We start from the raw sequence: 19,497 nt of genomic DNA, 5'->3' as shown, positions 1-19,497 counted from the left end.
TTAACGTGTTTGCTTTTAATTTCCACGCTGCGGCACTATCACTGTTTTTGTTTATTGAAGGTAATACATGTCTTTATGTAAGGGAAGTATACACCAATATACACTGTGTGATATGTCAACAGAAGGACAAGACTATTTGTAGTCTTTACAAGGATAATTGCCATGAAATTTTGTAGACAATAATGTTTGTACGAGGATTAAGCCCATTTGCTTTGGTTATCCCCTGTTAATCTAGCAACACCATGAGTTTTACATTTATTTTCGAGTTAAATGTTTTGCCAATTATATGATTGATCGCAATGAAATTTGGTCCTGAAATTCCCCTTCAGGATGAATTGTTACAACATTGGTGATCCTTTCACTTTGGATGTCGCGCCATCACCAGGTCAATTGACAAATGTTAGCATGCTTACAAGCTAAACTAAGATGGTGAACATTATACCCGTTAGCATGTCAGTGTGTGCTTGTTAGCATCCTAATCTTAGCATTTAGCTTAAAAAGCACCGCTGTGCCTAAGGTCAGCCTCGCAAAGCTGCTGGCATGGCTGTAGGCTCTTTAGTCCTGTTGAAATTATGTATAAGAGGAAGAACCACCTCCTCTGCTGTTATACCAACAAATTCAATAGAATAAAGGTGCTTTCACGGTCGCAGCATTTTCGAATGTCATTTAAGGGGCTTTCGCACCAGAAAGTCCGGACCAAGGTTTCATAACCGCAACTACTAACTCTTAATAACTCCACTTACATCATGTTAATATTGCATTGACGTAGACAATTAATAAATCCAAAACTATTTGTGAAAAAAAACAGTAATTATCAACTGAAAGCAAGTTCTGCAAGCATTAGTGTATTTCTGTAAGAAAGTGTGCACACAAGCTTAACATACCTCTTTTTTTACACTTTCCTTGATCCCATGATGCGTTAGTCATGTGCTCAGCAGGACCTGACTGTCATGTACTGTAGTCTCCTACATTTGTGACCTCCTGACAAGCATTTCTTCTAATCAGGTCACTCAGTATATTTTTAGATATTAATCTACTGTAGCAGTCAGTTGCCAAACTCTCAGGTGAAATTCTGGGCAGCTACATTGAATAAGGTTTGACTGTCTAGAGGCTGCTTGTTTGTCTCAGTCTGCACTGAATGGACATTTTCATACACTATTGAGCTACCGCAGTTTTTTTTATATACACACTGACAAAATCTATAACCACATTAAGGCATGAAAATACCCTAACTGGGTTGACTAATTAGTCACGTAATGGTCAACATAAGTGTAGTGGTAAATGTCAGTCTGTATAAAGCCGTAAACATCACACAGTGAACCAGATGCGAAGGATGTTTATTTAAAGGAGACCTATATATGTATCTATATGTACTCAATGTCAGATGTTTATCTTAAATGTGGCTAAAGCTTCAACTAATGCTGTAAACGAATGTAGAAGTAATCCCTGTAAGCAAAAACCTTTAGATTTCAGACCGTTCAGAACGCTCCACTTCCAACTGTTTTTTCTTCTTCTCAAGCTTTCATCAACTCGTGCCGGATTTCTTTACATGCTCATCTGATCCAGGTACAGTACTGCGGTGTTAACATCTGCTACATGTAGCTAAATGGTAATGTCAAAGTAAAGCCGTAATCTTAGGTGCAGACGTTAATTTCGGATCACATTCCTGCTAGAACATGTTCGATTGTGTAGTTTTTTGTTGTAGAAGCTTTTATTGGTGGAAAGAGCTGCTATATTTCGTTACAGTTGTTCCCCCGGCTGCAATGACGGACGGTACAGAGCTTAAGGAACAGAGCATCTCATACACAGGGTTCATACGTTTTGAAAAAAACTGGAAAAGGCCTGGAAAGGTTTTGGAAACAAAAAGACTCAGAAAGTTTTGGAAAAGTCATGGAATTCTTTTTAACACAGCATAATAATGTGTCATTAATAAATGTATTTTCACATCGTTTTAACCTCTCATCTATTCGGGGAGCAATATTATGAATCCCACTATGAACCACATAAATTGTCATTCATTTTATAGTTAAACCTCTGAGGGTAAACTTTAAGACAGATTTTTATTCTTATTGTATAATGTCGACTGACATTTTCAGGAACACACAGTCATGGAAATTTGCCGAAAAAGTCATGGAAAAGTATTGGTTAAAATGCGTATGAACCCTGCATACATAGGGTGAACCAAAGACTAAAAATAATTGACGTAGCAACAGTGACATCACCCATTGGTTTGTGGACTACCATTTTGAAGCCTCGAGGTTGGCAATTTGACCGTCAACATCTTTTTTTTGTATCGGTACGTGACGATTTTTGGACGAAAGGGTGGAGCTGGGTTGGATGATGCGGCCAAGCCCGTCTCTTCTATGGTTTTAATGGCACTGCGCTAATCTAAACCATAAAGGTGGAAAGTTGTTGATTTTCAAGCGGCTAAAGTCATCTGGTGGAGTTTTACCGGCGATAAACACAGACCTCTGGGTACTGGCACCATTCATCTGCATGTACGGCAGTATACAGAAAATCTGCAAACTTTCCATTAATTCACCAGTTAACGCTAGCGCTAGCTTGGTTTGCTAGGTGCTACCGAACGCTGAACAAGACATTTTAAGGTGACCAAAATGTTCCAATTAATTTGATGAAGTGTTAAAACACACAGTGAGACAGTCAGGCTTTATGGGTCTCCTTTAAACCAACAGCTACAGTACATGGCTGACAGTGGTGGGAAAAGCATCATTTTGAGGTGACAAAAATGTCTCGAATTAACATAATTAAAGGTTCTCTAAGCGATGTCACACATTTTTTTAGGCTACAACATTTTTTGTCACCTACAGCAAACCTCTCCTCACTATCCGCGAGCTGCAAGTACAAACAAGCTGTATCAGCATTCTTCCCATGCAACAGTGTGGAAATGTCACCGCAGATAGGAGACACCTCAACCGGTGTCTCCTATCGGTGTCTCATATGTTTTTTTCAGTCAAATGAGATCTTCAAAAATTTAACCATTTACCAATGTCTCTGTGGGCAGAGTGTAAACAGTAAAAATGAATGTCTTACCACGGTACCTTTACCTTTTTCAAGGCTTACCAATCTACCTCCCTCGATTATTTTTCAATCTTGTTAACTATCCTATCCACGTTCGTTTGGGCGGGTAATCGGGCAAGAGCAAATAAATCCTTGCTTCAGGTGGCCTGGCATTACCCAACCTCCTTGGCTACTATTAGGTGGCTAACGCACAAAAGATTTTGCATTGGTTCACCTCTCCTCAACATAGTTGGTGCCAGTGAGAGGCGAACTCATGCTCCACGTCCCTCCAGGCGCTAGTATGTGGCACCCTCCCCCTTTCTCTTGCACATTTCACATCCAACCCCATTGTAACGAATACATACAAAATTTGGGCTCAAATCAGAAAACAGTTTGGATGGCTCTCCATTCCCCTAACTACACCTCTTTGTAACAATCACTTGTTTGTACCAGCCAAGATTGACTCGCGCTTTGTAGCTCTGGAAAAGAGAGGCCTGAAATGCCTGGGAGACTTGTACATAGACGGCCTTTCGCCAGTTTCAACCAACTGCGCTGGACCTTTGGACATGGTAATACTAACTTTGTTCACTTCTTCCAACCTTGCGACTTTGCACGAACCTACTCCCCTCAGTTCCCCCAAGCCCCACCCCTCAGCAGCATAGACTTAGTATTTCAGGCTAAATCTTTGCATAAGGTCCATGTGTCATTTCTCTATAATCTCTTATGACCAATAAATGATTTACCTGCAAGTAAGAGCAGAGCCAACTCGGAAACCAAACTCCAGATCAGCATTTTGAATGCTCTATGGAAAGAGCATTGGAAGCTGTGAACTCCTCCTCTAGCTGTGCCAGACTCTCTGTTATCCAATTTAAAGTACTCTTTAGACTGCATTATAGCAAAGACAAACTCTTCAAACTTTATCCAGATAGGACTACTGAAGCTTGTGACAGATGCTCTCTGACGCCGTGCAATCTGACACACATGTTCTGGACATGCTCTAAATCAGGGGTCACCAACACGGTGCCCGCAGGCACCACATGAGTAGCCCTCTATTCTGGAAATTGAATATTGATATTATCTGTTTCCCACCTTGTTAAGTCATTGTTGATAATTATTGATAATGAGAAATCATTAACAGGATCAGTGTCTTCACGTCTAAATTATCTAAATATTGGCAATTATTTTTGAAATATATTTCTGACATCCTAGGTATATCAGTTAGTCCTTCGCCACAGATTGCTATTTTTGGGGTGCCTCCTGATGAACTTGTGAGCACATCTTTGCAGAAAAATGTTATAGCTTTTGCGTCCTTGATTGCGCACAGGAAAATTCTCCTCTGTTGTTGTGTTGATGTTATTCCTACTAAAACTGGAAAAAATCTAATTCAGCCTCAGAGGTCGTCCCGAGAAGTTTTACTCACACTGGAAACCACTACTTAAATAAATAATAAACTTCCCGCTACTGAAACGTCCCCCTGATTCTACGCTCACACCTTGCCTGGTCCACCGACCCCCCCTTAGATATGACCTCCACAGGCAGCAGACAACCTATGTTACATCTTCTTATTTATTTTTTATTACTATTGTTATTATTATTTATTTTATTTATTTATTGGTTTTCCACAAGTACAGACTGTCATCTAAAACCGAAAACCATTAACCTGTTGTTATTAAGATGTAAGGGTCTCTGGAATGGGTGGGATAGAAAAATGTAAATTTGACTCTGCGGATGTATTGTTTACTACAACTGTGAATCTATAAAAAATATATTTTTTTAAAAACCATCAGAATACATCATCTGGGAACCATGAATGTCCAAATATTGGGCCAATTCCTCTAGTATCTTTTGAGGTATTTTACTGGATAACTGAAAACGTTTGCCCTGTTTCCACCCTATGGTATGGCTCTGCTCGATGACTCACTTGTTTTGTACCAGTACATTTCTCTTTTAATGTACCCCTTTCCTTTAGTCTAGGCTGGAAAATAAAACACTAACCAGGCTGGTGAGAGAAAGATTTTACTGTTATGGCTGGTTGCACTTGATGCGGGTACATGGTGGTGCTCGTGTGGATACTGTATCGCAATGACCACCGAGGAAGAAAGCCTGTGCTGTAAGGATACAGCCTGGTCTGGACGGGTCAACGGACATTGTTTCGCCCATAAAGAGGTTTCCCCATCTGATCTATAAGGATGATCTAACCGGACAGACCTGATGGCCAGCTGTCTAATGAGTGAGTACAACAGGCTTTCGTGTCTAGCTTAGGTACATTTGTTTTTAGTTGTAAATACACATTCAAATCACTAATCAAAACACACCTCTTCAGATTAGCTTTCCACATACAATAATCTTACATTTCTCACCTGATAGTTACTGTTTTTATTGTTTTTAATTGCTTCTAAATATGCTTGTTGTAAGTGTTGGTTTTATTGCTTATCTGTTTTTAATGTGATATATGTGCTGGTTTTTACTGTAAAGTGTCTTTGAGTATGATGAAAAGCCCTCTATAAATGAAATGTATTATTATTTATTATAAATAAATGCCTCACTTCTTTAGTGAAATAACCAAAAGCTCAATGTTCGCTACAAACACGGTAATCTCTCTCATGTAGCTAATGTTATCAAGGGAGCTGAAGTGCAACCAGCCATAACGGTAAAATCTCCCGGCTGCGGAGGTTGTAGACGGTGAAAGCTCAAGCTCAAATATCTCTTCATTTGGTTGCCGCAATTTGGAAAGGCACAAACTCGAAGCATTTTCTCATATTAGTCCTGATCTAACTCCAAGCTCCGTCTGTCAGCTCTGTGAGCTCCTCCCTGCTTCTGCCGACAGGCAGGCTCCGCCGTTGCTAGGTTACCTATGCAAATGAGCTCCTGAACTTTTGTCAGCTTGGTCAGCAGCTCTGCTTCACTGCGGTGTCAGGTTACAGCCTGTTGATACATGCTCATTACTATGGACAGGACCTCGGCAAATAGTTTTTTTGTGGAAAAAATACATTTTGGATTATTGGATTGTATGAGATCGGCACTCGATTGTTGAGGACTTGACCGGAAAGCAGTACATAAACAGAGGTAAGGATTAACACAACTTTTATGCCTTTCTGTCACATCTACTGCCGTCAAATTCGCTGTGTTCCCTCGTAAGGAATAACTGCACATGGCTAAGCACTAGTAATGGCATTTCGAACACATTTAGAGGCTAAAAACGCGTTTAAAACTTGCCCTGTTTAAGCCTTGTTTAAGACTGTTGGGTGCAAAATCTAGCAGGAGGATAACTCGGTGTAGGCGGCACCGTTTGTTTTTGTTTTTCTCGCTACTGACAGTACTCCTGATTTACAAACAACAGAGCTACGGGTTGAAATCGACCGGAATTCTCCTTTAATTGTGACTCTATAAATATCTAACAAAATCAACAGAATTTATTGCAATAAAGCAGATTAATATCTATCAAAATACAGCCTAAAGAACTGACTTTGGAAAAACAGCTGATTTTTGAGCACCTCTTTTACTCTCTCTCACTGTCTCTCCCCTTCACGGAGAAACAGATGATCAACATCTACTAGCCTAGTGTAACAGAGCTGTTTCAAATATATGAATGAAAATAGGTTGCGTATAACTTATATATACGTATAGGCCTATACAGCTCACTCTCAGCGTGAAATGTAGTTCTCAAATTTAAGTTGCACAACTTAATGTATGGCAACTATTTTATTCTATGTCATAATTTCCTGATATGTAATGACACCTGACAATGTAACGCCATTACCGATGTTGTTCAGCTCTACATCCCCACCAAATTCATCACCACGGCAACTCACTCCACTTTGACCATTGGCCTCAGTGAAATTCAATCATGGATGCAAACCAACTTTCTCAAACTTAACTGTGACAAATCAGACACGATCATCATCGGTCCCAAATTCCTCTTGCATACATCGCACAACTTTTGCTTCACCATCTGTAAATTCACTCTGTCTCCCTCCTCACACATCCACACCATCAGGAATTAGTTTGGACAGCAACCTCTTCTTCGAAAAGCATGTCATCAAAATCACCCCAGGTAAAAAAGTAGTATACTTTAGTGTATTAGAAATATGAATGAAGTACATGAAGTATAAAACAAGTATGCTTCTACTTGTTGTGCTTTATTTAAAGAGTATTTAATATGTACTTTTTTAATTAAGTTCAACTTCAGAGTCCAAAAAGTAAGTATACTAATTTACCAGTAATTAAAAAAAAAAAGAAGTATTTTTTAAATGTACTTTTTGAAAGTGTACTTTTTTGTTAATGTATTTTAAATTGTATAGAAGTTTTTTTTTAAGTGTATTAAATTTGACATACTTAGAGTGGCAATTCAGTGTACTAATGGGAAGTATATTATTTTGGAAATTAATTGTTAGTATACTTTTTTTAAAGTGTACTATGATCTCACTTCATTAGAAGTGTGACTTCTGTACACTTTATACAATACACTCTAAAATAAGTGTATTTTTAGTGGCATATCAGAGTACTTTCATAAAATATGTTAAAATACAAAAATGTATAATGGTAACTTGATCCAAAAGATTTGCATGGAACTTGATTGAGGGAAACTTACCAACAAAGCACTTGCTCTAAAAAACAGGCTCTTCCAGTGAAAGGGCCAGAGAGACTGCGCCGTCAACCAAACAGCGTAGTTGTCCCTAAAGACATCGTTGGTATGGCTGTACTCTTTGGACTAGTTTGAATTAACTGGACATGATTTGCATGGAGCTGCATGGAAATAACCTTTTGCAAACCAAGCCAAAGTTTTCTCTCTAGAAAACAGACTCCTTCATTAAAGACCAACAGGCATCTTTGGTACTGCTATACCAGATGGAATTTTTTTTTTTTTTTTTTTTATACACAAGATTAAAAAAAATTGTCATTTGAAAAACTATATTGAAAACAGAGTGCACAATTTAAAGGGTAACTTCGGGTTTTTCAACTTGGACCCTATGTTCCTCTGTTGTTGATACTAATGGGAACAACGATTTTCAACATTGGTCAAGTATAAAGCGAGTAGGCCTGTCACAATAACAAGTTTTGCTGGACGATAAATTGTCCCAGAAATTATTGTGATAAACCATAATCTTGTCGTCCTGAGACCATTTTCATCTAATATAATGATAATGGCATAATAATGCAGGTACACTTTTTCAAAGATCAATAAACTTTTATTTCTAAGGAATTTTTAACACTAGAACTGCAAGACATCGTCCACAGCGGCGTATGTCCGAGCACGGCGGATATCGCTCATATTCTTTCTTTCTTTTTTTCTTTTGATGCTGCCTTTACTGTTCAAGGGTCCTGCTTTTGCCAATATCTGCTTTTGTGTTTTACTTTTGTGTCAATAATAAAGATCCTTTTCTGAAAGGAAATTTATAATCTGTTGATGTAATGCACTTAACTGAATTGTAATATAATACACTTGTAGTGTAATAGCAACATTCATGCTTAAGTATAACAAAATGGGGATAAAAGTACAGATGAAATATACTTCAAACAATTTGTTTCTACCTTACACTATAATAACATTGCACTGAAAGTACGTGTTTATGATGTTTAGGTTGTAATTGAACTTCACTTCAAACACATTATTATTGTCATAGTGGGACACTTTAAAAGCACTAGATATAGTTATGAAGTGCATTTGTAGATCACTTGAAATATGACAGAGGCATACTAAATTAACATAGTTTATAGTAATTATAAGTATGATAGCAGTATGAACAAAATATACTTAAACGCAACTGTAAGTTGCGCTGCAATGCCTTTGTAAGTGTATTTCAATAAGAATGGCAATACAATGCAATTGTGCTGTAAGTGTGCTTAATTGCTCATGAATCTTGATTTTCATTAGTGTATTTTAGTGCACTTGAAGTTTAAAAAAAGTTGTTCCATTTTAGTATACTATTTACACTTGAAGTGTAGTCAAATAGATGTTAAGTTGAAGTTAATACATAATTGAATACACTTAACTATACTTGGATTTGACGAAAATAGTACAAAATTTAGAAAATATACTTAGTACACTTTATTAAAGTATATTTTTAATAGAATTTTTTTTCACCTGGGACCCTAGGAGGGTCCGGGGGTATACCTACCCCCTTAAAAAAAAACAAAAAAAACGTTAAATGGCACTTTCAGGAGAGTTTTGTGGAAAGAAATGGAGAAATTGAGTCTTACATGATATGTGCAAAAACTGCAAGGTTAAGAGCCTATACTAGCATTTACATTACTGTTAATCAGTCATCACTTGATTACACATTGTATTACCTTGTTATGATATAAGAAGTGACCCGTACAATGTGCCAAACATAATGTGCCACATGAAGACAGACATGCAGCATATGACAGTAGCAACATCTGAGAAGATTTGGATCTGTGGTGAGCAGGTCCACCTCACACAAACTTCCTTCTCCCAATCTCTCTCTGTACTCTTTACACACACACACACACACACACGCACGCACGCACGCACACACGCACGCACACACACGCACACACGCGCAGACACGGCACCGAGTGGGGCTCTCGATGCTCGGAGCCCTACCGCTGGCGGAGATGCGACAGCGAGGACCGGTTCAGGCTTGGTCAGCGACATGAACTCGTAGCGGCCGGTGAAGCTTCCGAGCACCGGGCTTCCACCGCCGCCAACGGGGTTTTTAGCTTTAGGAGAAGGCATTTGATCTGTTAATCCTACCGACGGAGACACTTTGGCGTTATGTAGTTGGCCCGCGGTGGTGAATTGTCTGCAGTTCCGGGCGGGTTGTTGCCGTGTTCTGATTGTTCTCATCTCATCTCCGCCGAGACAAAATAGACATGCCATTTCAAAAATCTTTAATTTATTGTCAGAAATATCATGTTTTCAAAAGCATCACTTTCATCAAATTTTATGTGACATATTTAGACTGCAAGCAGGCACATCCGGACAAACGAGCAGGCGTATGTGGGCCTAAGTGATTTAGCTAATCAGCGGATGGTTCTAAAATTATTAAAAACAACAAAGCTATACTTCACCGATTCTCTGCAGTGAACTGACGGAAAAAGACAAAAGATATAGGCTCCTTTTAAAATATGCATGTGAAATATGACGTGAAAGTACCCTCAACTAGAGAATGACTCCCACATATGATGCATTGAAATGCATTGATAAGCTTAGACCGCGTTTCTGGTCATAAAAATGAACAGTATATTAATACAACAACGTTACATGATTTAAAAAGCAACCTATCATATGGGGAGAGAGCAGAGGTGCTGGGCTCTAGCTAAATCAGAAAACAATAAACAATATTTATTTAGGTGGGTCGGTGGACGCAGATTCGGAATGGCTTCGGCGCCGACCGGGGTATCTATAATAATTAGGGTGTTTAATAAGTGGGAAAAGTTGTAGATAGACCTACATTTTGAGGCTGTCAAACTGGTAACGTAGCTACATACCGCCGGGTCTCTGCCGCCTGCGGAGTCGGAGACCGTGGGGAAAAAAGTGGAGATGGTTGGAATATTACTCTTAATTAAATCCTCTCTGCTATCCTTCTCCCTTTTAGCTTTCCGTTTTGTGGCTACGCTGCTCCACCGTTTTTTATCCATGTTGTTTGTTTTGTTTTCTCGATGTCCTCTACTCTCTCTCTCTCTCTCTCCTCCACCGCCTGTCTTGCCGCTATCAACCGTTTCCGCGGTAACCTGACTCGTAGTCATCAGACACAGCCGACACAGCCTAAAAACTGATTTTAATACTTTTTTGTGTGCAACTAAATTATTGTTAACACACATACACACAAACACACACTAATTAATTAATTTTATTTTAATTTAATTTTAAATAGAAAAAAAAGTATGAGGCCACACAGTTAGTGGGGTCTTGGAGGCCCCCTAGAGGTCGGAGGCCCCCGGACCGGTGGTAAATCCGGCCTTGTAACCAGCAATAATAGATACGGAACATGTCCCTCCATTTCCCCAAAACCGATGATTCATTGAATGACTTTGCTTCCTTAAACCCAAAACCCTTCACATAAAGGCTTTTTGTTTAATATAGCGATTTAAAAGAGCTGTTGCAAAGAGCAGGAAGACACTTTTTTTGTGGATCATTTTAAAGTAAATCTGTCATCCCGCCTTTTTAGGGTGTCGCCCATGCAGAGCATAAAGATGAGACATAGAGGGCAGGCCTTCCTTTCATCATTTTCTGAACCGCTCTCTACAAGCAATACCCATCCACAAAGACTGCAGACCACCCCCACACTGAGAGGAAAAGGAAGGTGGGAGGGGATTGAGAAGAACCACGGAAACCAGCACATAAGTAATTTACAGTCTACAGAGAGGGCAAAGGGAGGATCAGAAAAAAGGATTGGTGGCTGCTTCTGACAAGCTTTTCACCTCCTGTCATTTTAAGGAAAAGTGAACTTAAAGCAGAGAGGAGGATCTGTGCAGCAGGGAAAAAGACTCAAGAAAGGAGACTGTTGCTTGGATTCACACACATAGTTTCCTTTTTTCCCGGTGAGTGATCAAGTCAAGTGATAAGTGTATATGTTCCTCTCTTCCTCTGTGTGTTTCAAATCTATTTATATAAATGGTGACTTTGGAAATATGCTAGAGGGGTAGTTCACTTTCACGACGCTTGTAGAGCTGTAACAATTCCAAATGTTGCTGTAAAATGAATTGTCTCAGACAAAATTGCGGTTAACAAGAAAATTGTTTCTTTCGGTCAAATGTAAAAAATATTTATTTATTTATTACTTTTTTAAATAAATTAAAGTTTTAAACGAATCCCAGGATATGTCTTTTCATAACATGTCATGTGACCCAGACGGGTTCACAGCTTATGATGTAAACCACACCTTAATTGTCATTTTTGTAACTGTATCCCCCTGTATCACGTTTGTTGCTAGGAACGTGTATGGGGTCATTAATTGCGATTAAACAAAGAAACGGCGATTATGTAAAAAGTTGAGACGGATGGGTGGGGATCAATACTTGTATTTGTGTTGTACATAGTACAGCACTTGGATAGAGTGAGTGACAGCAGAACAAACTCATAACAGGACATGATGTTGGCAACACCTTCAGTCAATAATCTGCACCGAAGCCATTACCAGACACAGACAATAATAAATAATACTTATCTTACGAAAACTGTAAAGAAATATTAAAAATACAGAAAATTTCAAAGTAGTACAGACTAGCACATAACATCCTATGCTGGAAAAAGGCCAGGCTTATTACGCACAATAACATTTTTGTCTGAAGACACTTTGCACCTGTCATATAAAAGAACTTGCTGTGCTTAAAGCGTTCAAAAATTCAAGAACTTGTTTTTCCAGAAAAAACGTCTCTGTTACTAGCCTTGGACTGTTTTTTAACTACTTCCCACTGGAGAAATAGACTGAGAAAATTATTTGGATTATTACTATTTGGATTATCTGGAGTAACAGGGACATTGTTTCTAGAAAAAGGTGTTGCTATTATGGATGCACCGATCAGACTTTTTCAGTCCCAATACCGAATCCTGGGCTTAGTGTATCTGTCGATACCCAATACTGATCCGATACCATTGTTGAATTATTAATACACTGTTTACCTTCCAGCTTGTACCTTCCTTCCACCATGTGGAAGAGACTAGAGGCACCAGACTTTTCTTATTTATTTGTACACTCAACTCTTCCAGCATGCGACACACGTGCGACAGAGGGGAAAAAAACTAACAAAACTGTTATTTTTACCGTAACAGTTATTTTGTCAATATCGGGACTGATCTTATTATCGGATCGGTGCACCCCTAGTTGCTATTGAATGCTTTTTAAATGCTTTTAGCATTGTGCATGGGGTAAAAGCAGAAATCACAAAACCTGCGCACAAAAACCCTAAACTATCCGCATAGTTAGAGAACTCTAGAGCGCACAAAAACATCACAACATATCAAAATAATGTATCACTAATTTGATTATGTATTAAAATAAAATACAAAATACAGGTATGGGAAAGAAAGTTTAACGAGTCATTTGTAATTTGAAAATACAAATTATTTAAATACATTCTATACAACCTGAAATCACATTTCAGGCATTTAGTGCCCCTCCCCCCCCCTCCCCACCTACTTTGAAAAGATGAGCTCTGCTAATTCCCCACATCATATTTGAAGTGGCTAATCAGGATATCTTGGGGAGGCTGCAAATCTGTGTGCATGCTGGCTGGTTTCTGTCAGTCAAAGCGACCACTGACTGACAGTGAACAGCCAGTTGAAATGCAACTAAAATTCATAAAAAACCCATTGCTGACATTAGGAGAAACTCATAAGATGTAACTAACTGAACAGTTAAGCCATGGGGATGCATTAGTTCTTTCAAATGACAATAAGACTGAGCATTTAGCAGATGGCTTCTTCAGGAGCGATACATGTAAGTGCAGTGGAGTAAGTACATTTTCTAAGATCTCCAACTTTACAAGCAACCAATTCAACGATTGCAAAAGATCCATAACAACACCGTTACAGCAGACTATAGCACAGTACAAAATAGCAGAAGAGAAAGAGAGAAGCACTTCCTCCCCATGACACCAATAACTTCAAAAAAGGAATTATTCTCCTTTGTGTGCCAAAATATGCAGCCCAGGAGAACAAATGAAATACGATAGTTCACAATGAGTGAGTTGCTAGACCTGACACGGCCTGTCCCGCGACACATGAGGTAGTTTTTTTTTCCTACAGTTTAAACCTTGGGAAAAACACAATTTCTTAAAGTATTAGATTAAATTACTTACTTTTTTTTGTTCAGCAAAATACAAATGACAAAATACTCAAATATAATTAAATACATATTTTAAATACATTTAATAGAAATACAGCCCATCTCTGAGCAAAGGAAAGTGCAAAAAAAAAACATTCTAGCAGTCTATTAGTTAGTTAGTTAGTTAGTTATATTTTATTTCTGTGTCATGCCAAACATCTTGGCCCATCCCACATGGGATTACAAGACACCACAAATTCACTTATTCAACAAACATCTTCCCGTTGCATATACAAATCCTTCGAACAAATACATGAATACAAATATGTAGACATACACATACATACATACATGTATATACACATACACACATACCCCACACAAACAACTAGTTCTCATCTACACTCGATAAAGAGCTTTTTTCTTCATCTCCCAGGCTTTATCTAAATAGTTAGCCAATTTATATGTTTCATATGTGAACAGCCATCTCAATCTTTGAGCATCATCCATATTTACCAAATCAATCTCTGCTTTTATCCTACAAAACAAAAAATCACGCTGCTCACGATAAAAAGGACAATAGAAAACAAAATGGAACTCATTTTCTACATCATTCAAACAGCACATAGGACAGATACGTTTTTCCTCTTCCACATTAACATATCGTCCTGTTTCAATAGTCAAAGGCAAAACACCAGATCTCACTTGAGCACATAAGGATCTTTACCTTTTTGACAAATTATATACAACATAATTCTCAGTGCCATATTCAGGTTTTATCATTACAAAAATACGCAATTTTGGCTTAGCCCATATATCATCAGCCCACTGCTTTTTGTCTTTAGCTCTCATGTACATTCAGTATGTTACACGTGTAGGCCACAGTCCAGCAGGTATGGATACTTATCTCCTGATTAGCCAGTATAAAGTTATCACCTTTTGGTAAATCAGTAACGAGAAGAGTAAGCATTTATTATTTAACTAAAATATGCCTTGTAACAGGTAGACTGTAAAGTAATCTATGTGGCCCAGCCTGCATAAGTGTACTATATATATAATGTGTTACAGTATGTGTTTTCTGTGTAGAAACAGGAAGCTGAGGTAAAACCAGAGTTGAGGCAGAGTTTCTCATTATCAGGCAGAGAGAAAAGAGAGCCATTCTAAGCCAGTGACCCCATTAGGCACAGGCCATCCAATGATGTTTAAAAAGCTCTCGGGGTGCGGTGGGAGTCCCAGGCCCCGGGCCCATCATGATCCCCACTCGCTTTTAGCCCAGGCCCGCCCGGAAGCAGGTTATTCTCATCCCACATTGTGCTGCCGAGCTTGTCTGACACTGTCCATTGTGTCCGAAAGCTTTCCATGACTCTCAGCGATTTCAGTGGGTCTGCACCTTAAACCCCTCCATTATGGACTGGCTTGCATTGCCACATTTGCTGTGTTGGCTTTTGTATTCAGTCGACCCTTCGCTTTCACACCACCCACCCCCCTAACTTTTGAATTTTCAGCTAACGTTACTACTCTTGCACAGGAACACTGAAAACAAGCGGATGTTGCCAAATTCAGTTCCAACCACAACAAGGTCGCCATTTAACATAGTTTCAGTTGCTAGAAACCGTGTCATTGTTCTGAGCATGCACTCTTTCTCTCTGTCTGACTGATAAATGAGAGTACTTTTTTTCTGAAAGAAACTTATTTTATTGAATCAAAATGTTTATAGTATTTATTTCCATTGACATCCTGGGGGGATTAATAGCTTAAATTGATGGCAGAATGATCATTTATTATGGCCATTACAAATGGTGCTACACATGAGACAGCCCTTCATAAAAATATATATACCTGTGGCCGGGTTGGCTCAGTGGGTAGAGCAGGTGCACTTATACTGAGAGGTTTATACCTTGACGCAGAGGTCCAGGGTTTGAATCTGACCTGTGACAATTTCCTGCATGTCTTCCCCCTCTCTCTCACCTAGCTGTCCTGTCAAAATTAAAGGTGGAAAAGCCCTAAAAAATATATATAAACTCAGCAAAAAAATAAATGTTCTCTCACTTTCAACTGCTTTTATTTTCAGCCAACCTAACATGCGTAAAACTTTGTATGAACATAAAAAAATTCAACTACTAAGAAATAAACTGAACAATGTTTCACAGACATGTGGCTAACAGAAATGGAAAAATGTGTCCCTGGGGACCAAGGATGGTCAAAATCAAAAGTTACAGGGAAGACCTCCTCCTCCCTCATGTGGTACCCTTCCTGCAGGCTCATCCTGACATGACCCTTCAGCATGATAATGCCACGAGCCATACCGCTTGTTCTGTGCGCGATTTCCTGCAAGACAGGAAAGTTAGTGTTCATCCATGGCCAGCGAAGAGCCTGGTTCCCAATCCCATTGAGCACGTCTGGGACCTGTTGGATCGGAGGGTAAGGGCGAGAACCATGTCCCCCAGAAATGTCCAGGAACTTGCAGGTGCCTTGGTGGAAGAGTGGGGTAACATCTCACAGCAAGAACTGGCAAACCTGGTGCAGTCCATGAGGAGGAGGTGTACTGCAGTACTTAATGCAGCTGGTGGCCACACCAGATAATGACTGTGACTTTTGATTTTGACCTTCCTTTGTTCAGGGACACATTTTTCCATTTCTGTTAGTCACATGTCTGTGAAACATTGTTCAGTTTATTGATAGCAAGTTGGCTGAAAATAAAAGCAGTTGAAAGTGAGAGGACTTTTCTTTTTTATATAGCATATATATGCTTATATGCTATATACCCAACATCTTAGAACAATCAAAAAGCTTCTAAATAAAGAAGATAATGGCCTAGCAGACATTACGAAATCAAATCCTCTTCAAACTCTGTCACTATAGTAAGTGTGCTCTCTCTTCTCGGTACTTTAGGACGACTTCACGGGTGAAAGATGAATCTTCAGCTGTTGGGTGACTGTGTGAGTGATTCTGCTGCGATGGAGGACTTTTCCCAGCAGACCCAGTGACTCCCACCGCTGCCTTTGCCTCCTGCTAAATGTGGAAAGCCTAGGATGGAAGACCCACCAAGTGCTGCTCTGAGGCACTGGAACAACACTCTCAACCTCCACAACCTCAACCATCTTGCCTCCTCCTTCGCACACACTTGCACAACCAGCTGCTTCGCCGCCATCCCCACCCAGACAGGGGCCACCGTCTCCGGGTGACAAGATTCCAGGATGTTTGTAAATTTCCGCCGGATACGAAAATGCCAGTGTGTGCAGCTGATGACCACCTGCCTGGTGCTGTCAGTGGTGATGGTTTGCTGGGAGCAGCTGGACAACAGCGTCATCAGCCACGTGAAGTCCTACTCCTACCGCTACCTGGTCAACAGCTTCACCTACATTAACAGGAGCCTTACTATCTCACATGAGCAGGCCAGAAGCTTCAGCAACTTCAGCTACCTGCTGGACCACCCGGATAAGTGCGTCGGCAAAGACGTCCTCCTCCTCCTCTTTGTCAAAACATCCCCAGAGAACATTAAGAGGCGAAAGGCCATCCGATCCACCTGGGGGAATGAGACCTACATCCAAAACACCCTGGGAGTGACAGTCAAGGTGGTGTTCGCCTTAGGAGTGCCTCGGACCAAGAAGGAGGAGCCCTCATGGAGCAAGAAGAGCGGTGTTGGTTTTCAGCAGCAGCTCATCCACGAGGACCGTCTCCACGGTGATTTGATCCAACAAGACTTTTTAGACTCCTTCCACAACCTGACCCTGAAGCTGATCCTGCAATTCCACTGGATGCACAGCCGCTGCGCACATGCCCGCTTCCTCATGACCGCTGACGACGACATCTTCGTCCACATGCCCAACCTGGTGAGCTACCTGCAGGACATGAGCAGCAGAGGCGTCGCAGACTTTTGGGTTGGTCGAGTGCACAAAGGGGCGCCGCCAATCCGCAGCAAAGACAGCAAGTACTATGTGCCCTATGAGATGTACCAGTGGTTGTCGTACCCTGACTACACAGCTGGGGCCGGGTATGTCGTTTCCAGGGACGTGGCTGACAAAATATACCAAGCCACGCTGACCCTGAACGCCTCTCTTTACATAGACGATGTGTTCATGGGCATCTGTGCCAATGCCGCCGGTGTGTCACCCCAGGAGCACGTCTATTTCTCAGGTGAGGGCAAAGCACCCTACCACCAGTGTATCTACGACCAGATGATGACCTCACACGGTCACGTGGAGGATATCTATGACCTGTGGAAGGCAGCGACCCACCCGCAGGTGAAGCAGAAGACTTCTGGACTCTTAGGGAGGCTGTACTGCACAGCTGTGAAAATGTCTCTCCTTTGTAAACCATACTATTTCAACACCTACCCTTGCAAAGCAGCCTTTTTGTAGGGGAAAGTGAGATTTGTGTGCGTGTGACAGAGAGAGCGAGGGAGTGTGTCATGGTCATAGTGAAAGGAAGATCATCGCTGCGAATATTACCTCAGTCCTTTCAGTCTTGACACCCGTGTCAAAGCACTGGAGTGTATGTTCTGTTTCCAGAGGCAAAGAGACCAGAGGATTCATGTTTGTCGTCAATGACAGCTAGTCTTGGTGGTTTAATAAGTTAATAACAGTGGCTTTGCATTGACCGCAGAATGTGTTCCAAAATAAGTCCTTAAAAATATGCTGTTTACATGTTGTCCCTGCACAAACTCACCGGGCTCACTAATGGGATTTTAATTAACTGATTTATTTTCCATCTTAGACATTTTATCAAGAGAGTACTTCTTCTTTGCCTTGGACTTTATTCCCTCTACTGTGACACACAAAAGGGTTGCCAAAACATTGAAAAACAACAGAACATTTTCTTAACACAAGGTTCACCTCTCCCACTGGCGTTTACGTGTTTCATTACCTTAATAGAGACAGAGTGCATTTAAGTCCCACCCACGCCAGAGGGGGAAAACAATGTAAAGGTCAACTGTCAATTCCATCTGCTAACACACAGCAGAAAAATGCCTAAAACCTGCTGCGTGATTGGTTGCACTAACAACAGGGTAAAGAACCAAGAACTAAATTTGTATGAGCTGCCAAACCCCAAAAAAAAAAAAAAGGTTTCAACAAGAAAAGAGATCAGAAAACATATCAGTTGTCAGTTTTGGCTAACTATATTTCTGTAAATTAGAATAAAGCATTTTGACAGTATGCAACTTGTGTTATAGTCGAATGTGGATAAATCAGAAAGCCATGCACGAGGAGAGACATTTTTTTTTTTTATCCCGTTTGAGCCATGAATTACACATATGATGTACGTTACCTTGCTTGCTGCTCAGCTTGCTCGCAAACTAGCTAGCTTAGCTATGTTCACACAACACACCCATAGACAGTTAATGGAAGAAATGGACTAACAGATCCCGTTGCTCTGGACGGAGACCAGTGAAGGATATTAGAAGCACTTTTCAGGTGAGGGCTGAGCGTTACTGCGCAGCCTCCAACTGAGCTTGAAGACGTAAATGTGACGTGAGCAACCAGTCTGAAAGTTGTAAGTCTTCTGGTAGCTGTGCCAAGAGAAATCTCAATCATTCCCAATCTTACAGAGACGGAGAGCGTAGGTATATGTAAGGAGATAACATGGGCACAGGCTAATTATAGCTAACTAAAATGCTAGTTAACATTAGTAATTAAACTTAAACAGCTAATGTAAGTTGAAACTGCCTGCGAGCTTCTCCTGTACTATACGGTAATTCCTCTACTATGCGACAGTAAGTCGCGTGGTAATGACACAATTGTTAGCC

General features: G+C 40.3%; 1 protein-coding gene across 2 annotated transcripts; it reads left to right on the top strand.

The window, feature by feature from the left end:
• The first annotated feature begins 5,192 nt into the window (after positions 1 to 5,192).
• On the top strand, positions 5,193 to 19,179 carry b3gnt5b (UDP-GlcNAc:betaGal beta-1,3-N-acetylglucosaminyltransferase 5b). Of its 2 annotated transcripts, none has more exons than XM_028594269.1 (3): positions 5,193 to 5,248; positions 11,154 to 11,526; positions 16,644 to 19,179. In XM_028594269.1, exon 3 carries the CDS (start codon positions 16,949 to 16,951, stop codon positions 18,110 to 18,112), a length of 1,164 nt encoding a protein of 387 aa, XP_028450070.1. In that variant the 5' UTR covers positions 5,193 to 5,248; positions 11,154 to 11,526; positions 16,644 to 16,948; the 3' UTR covers positions 18,113 to 19,179. The 2 variants fall into 2 exon arrangements, with proteins under 2 accessions (XP_028450070.1, XP_028450069.1); XM_028594268.1 differs by lacking the exon at positions 5,193 to 5,248 and adding an exon at positions 6,045 to 6,084.
• The last annotated feature ends 318 nt before the right edge of the window (positions 19,180 to 19,497 follow it).

This window comes from Perca flavescens, chromosome 12 (genome assembly GCF_004354835.1).
Source record: "Perca flavescens isolate YP-PL-M2 chromosome 12, PFLA_1.0, whole genome shotgun sequence".
Lineage (NCBI taxonomy): Eukaryota > Metazoa > Chordata > Actinopteri > Perciformes > Percidae > Perca > Perca flavescens.
Note: the sequence above shows the minus strand (reverse complement) of the source record. Positions and strands in the feature narration are given on the sequence as shown.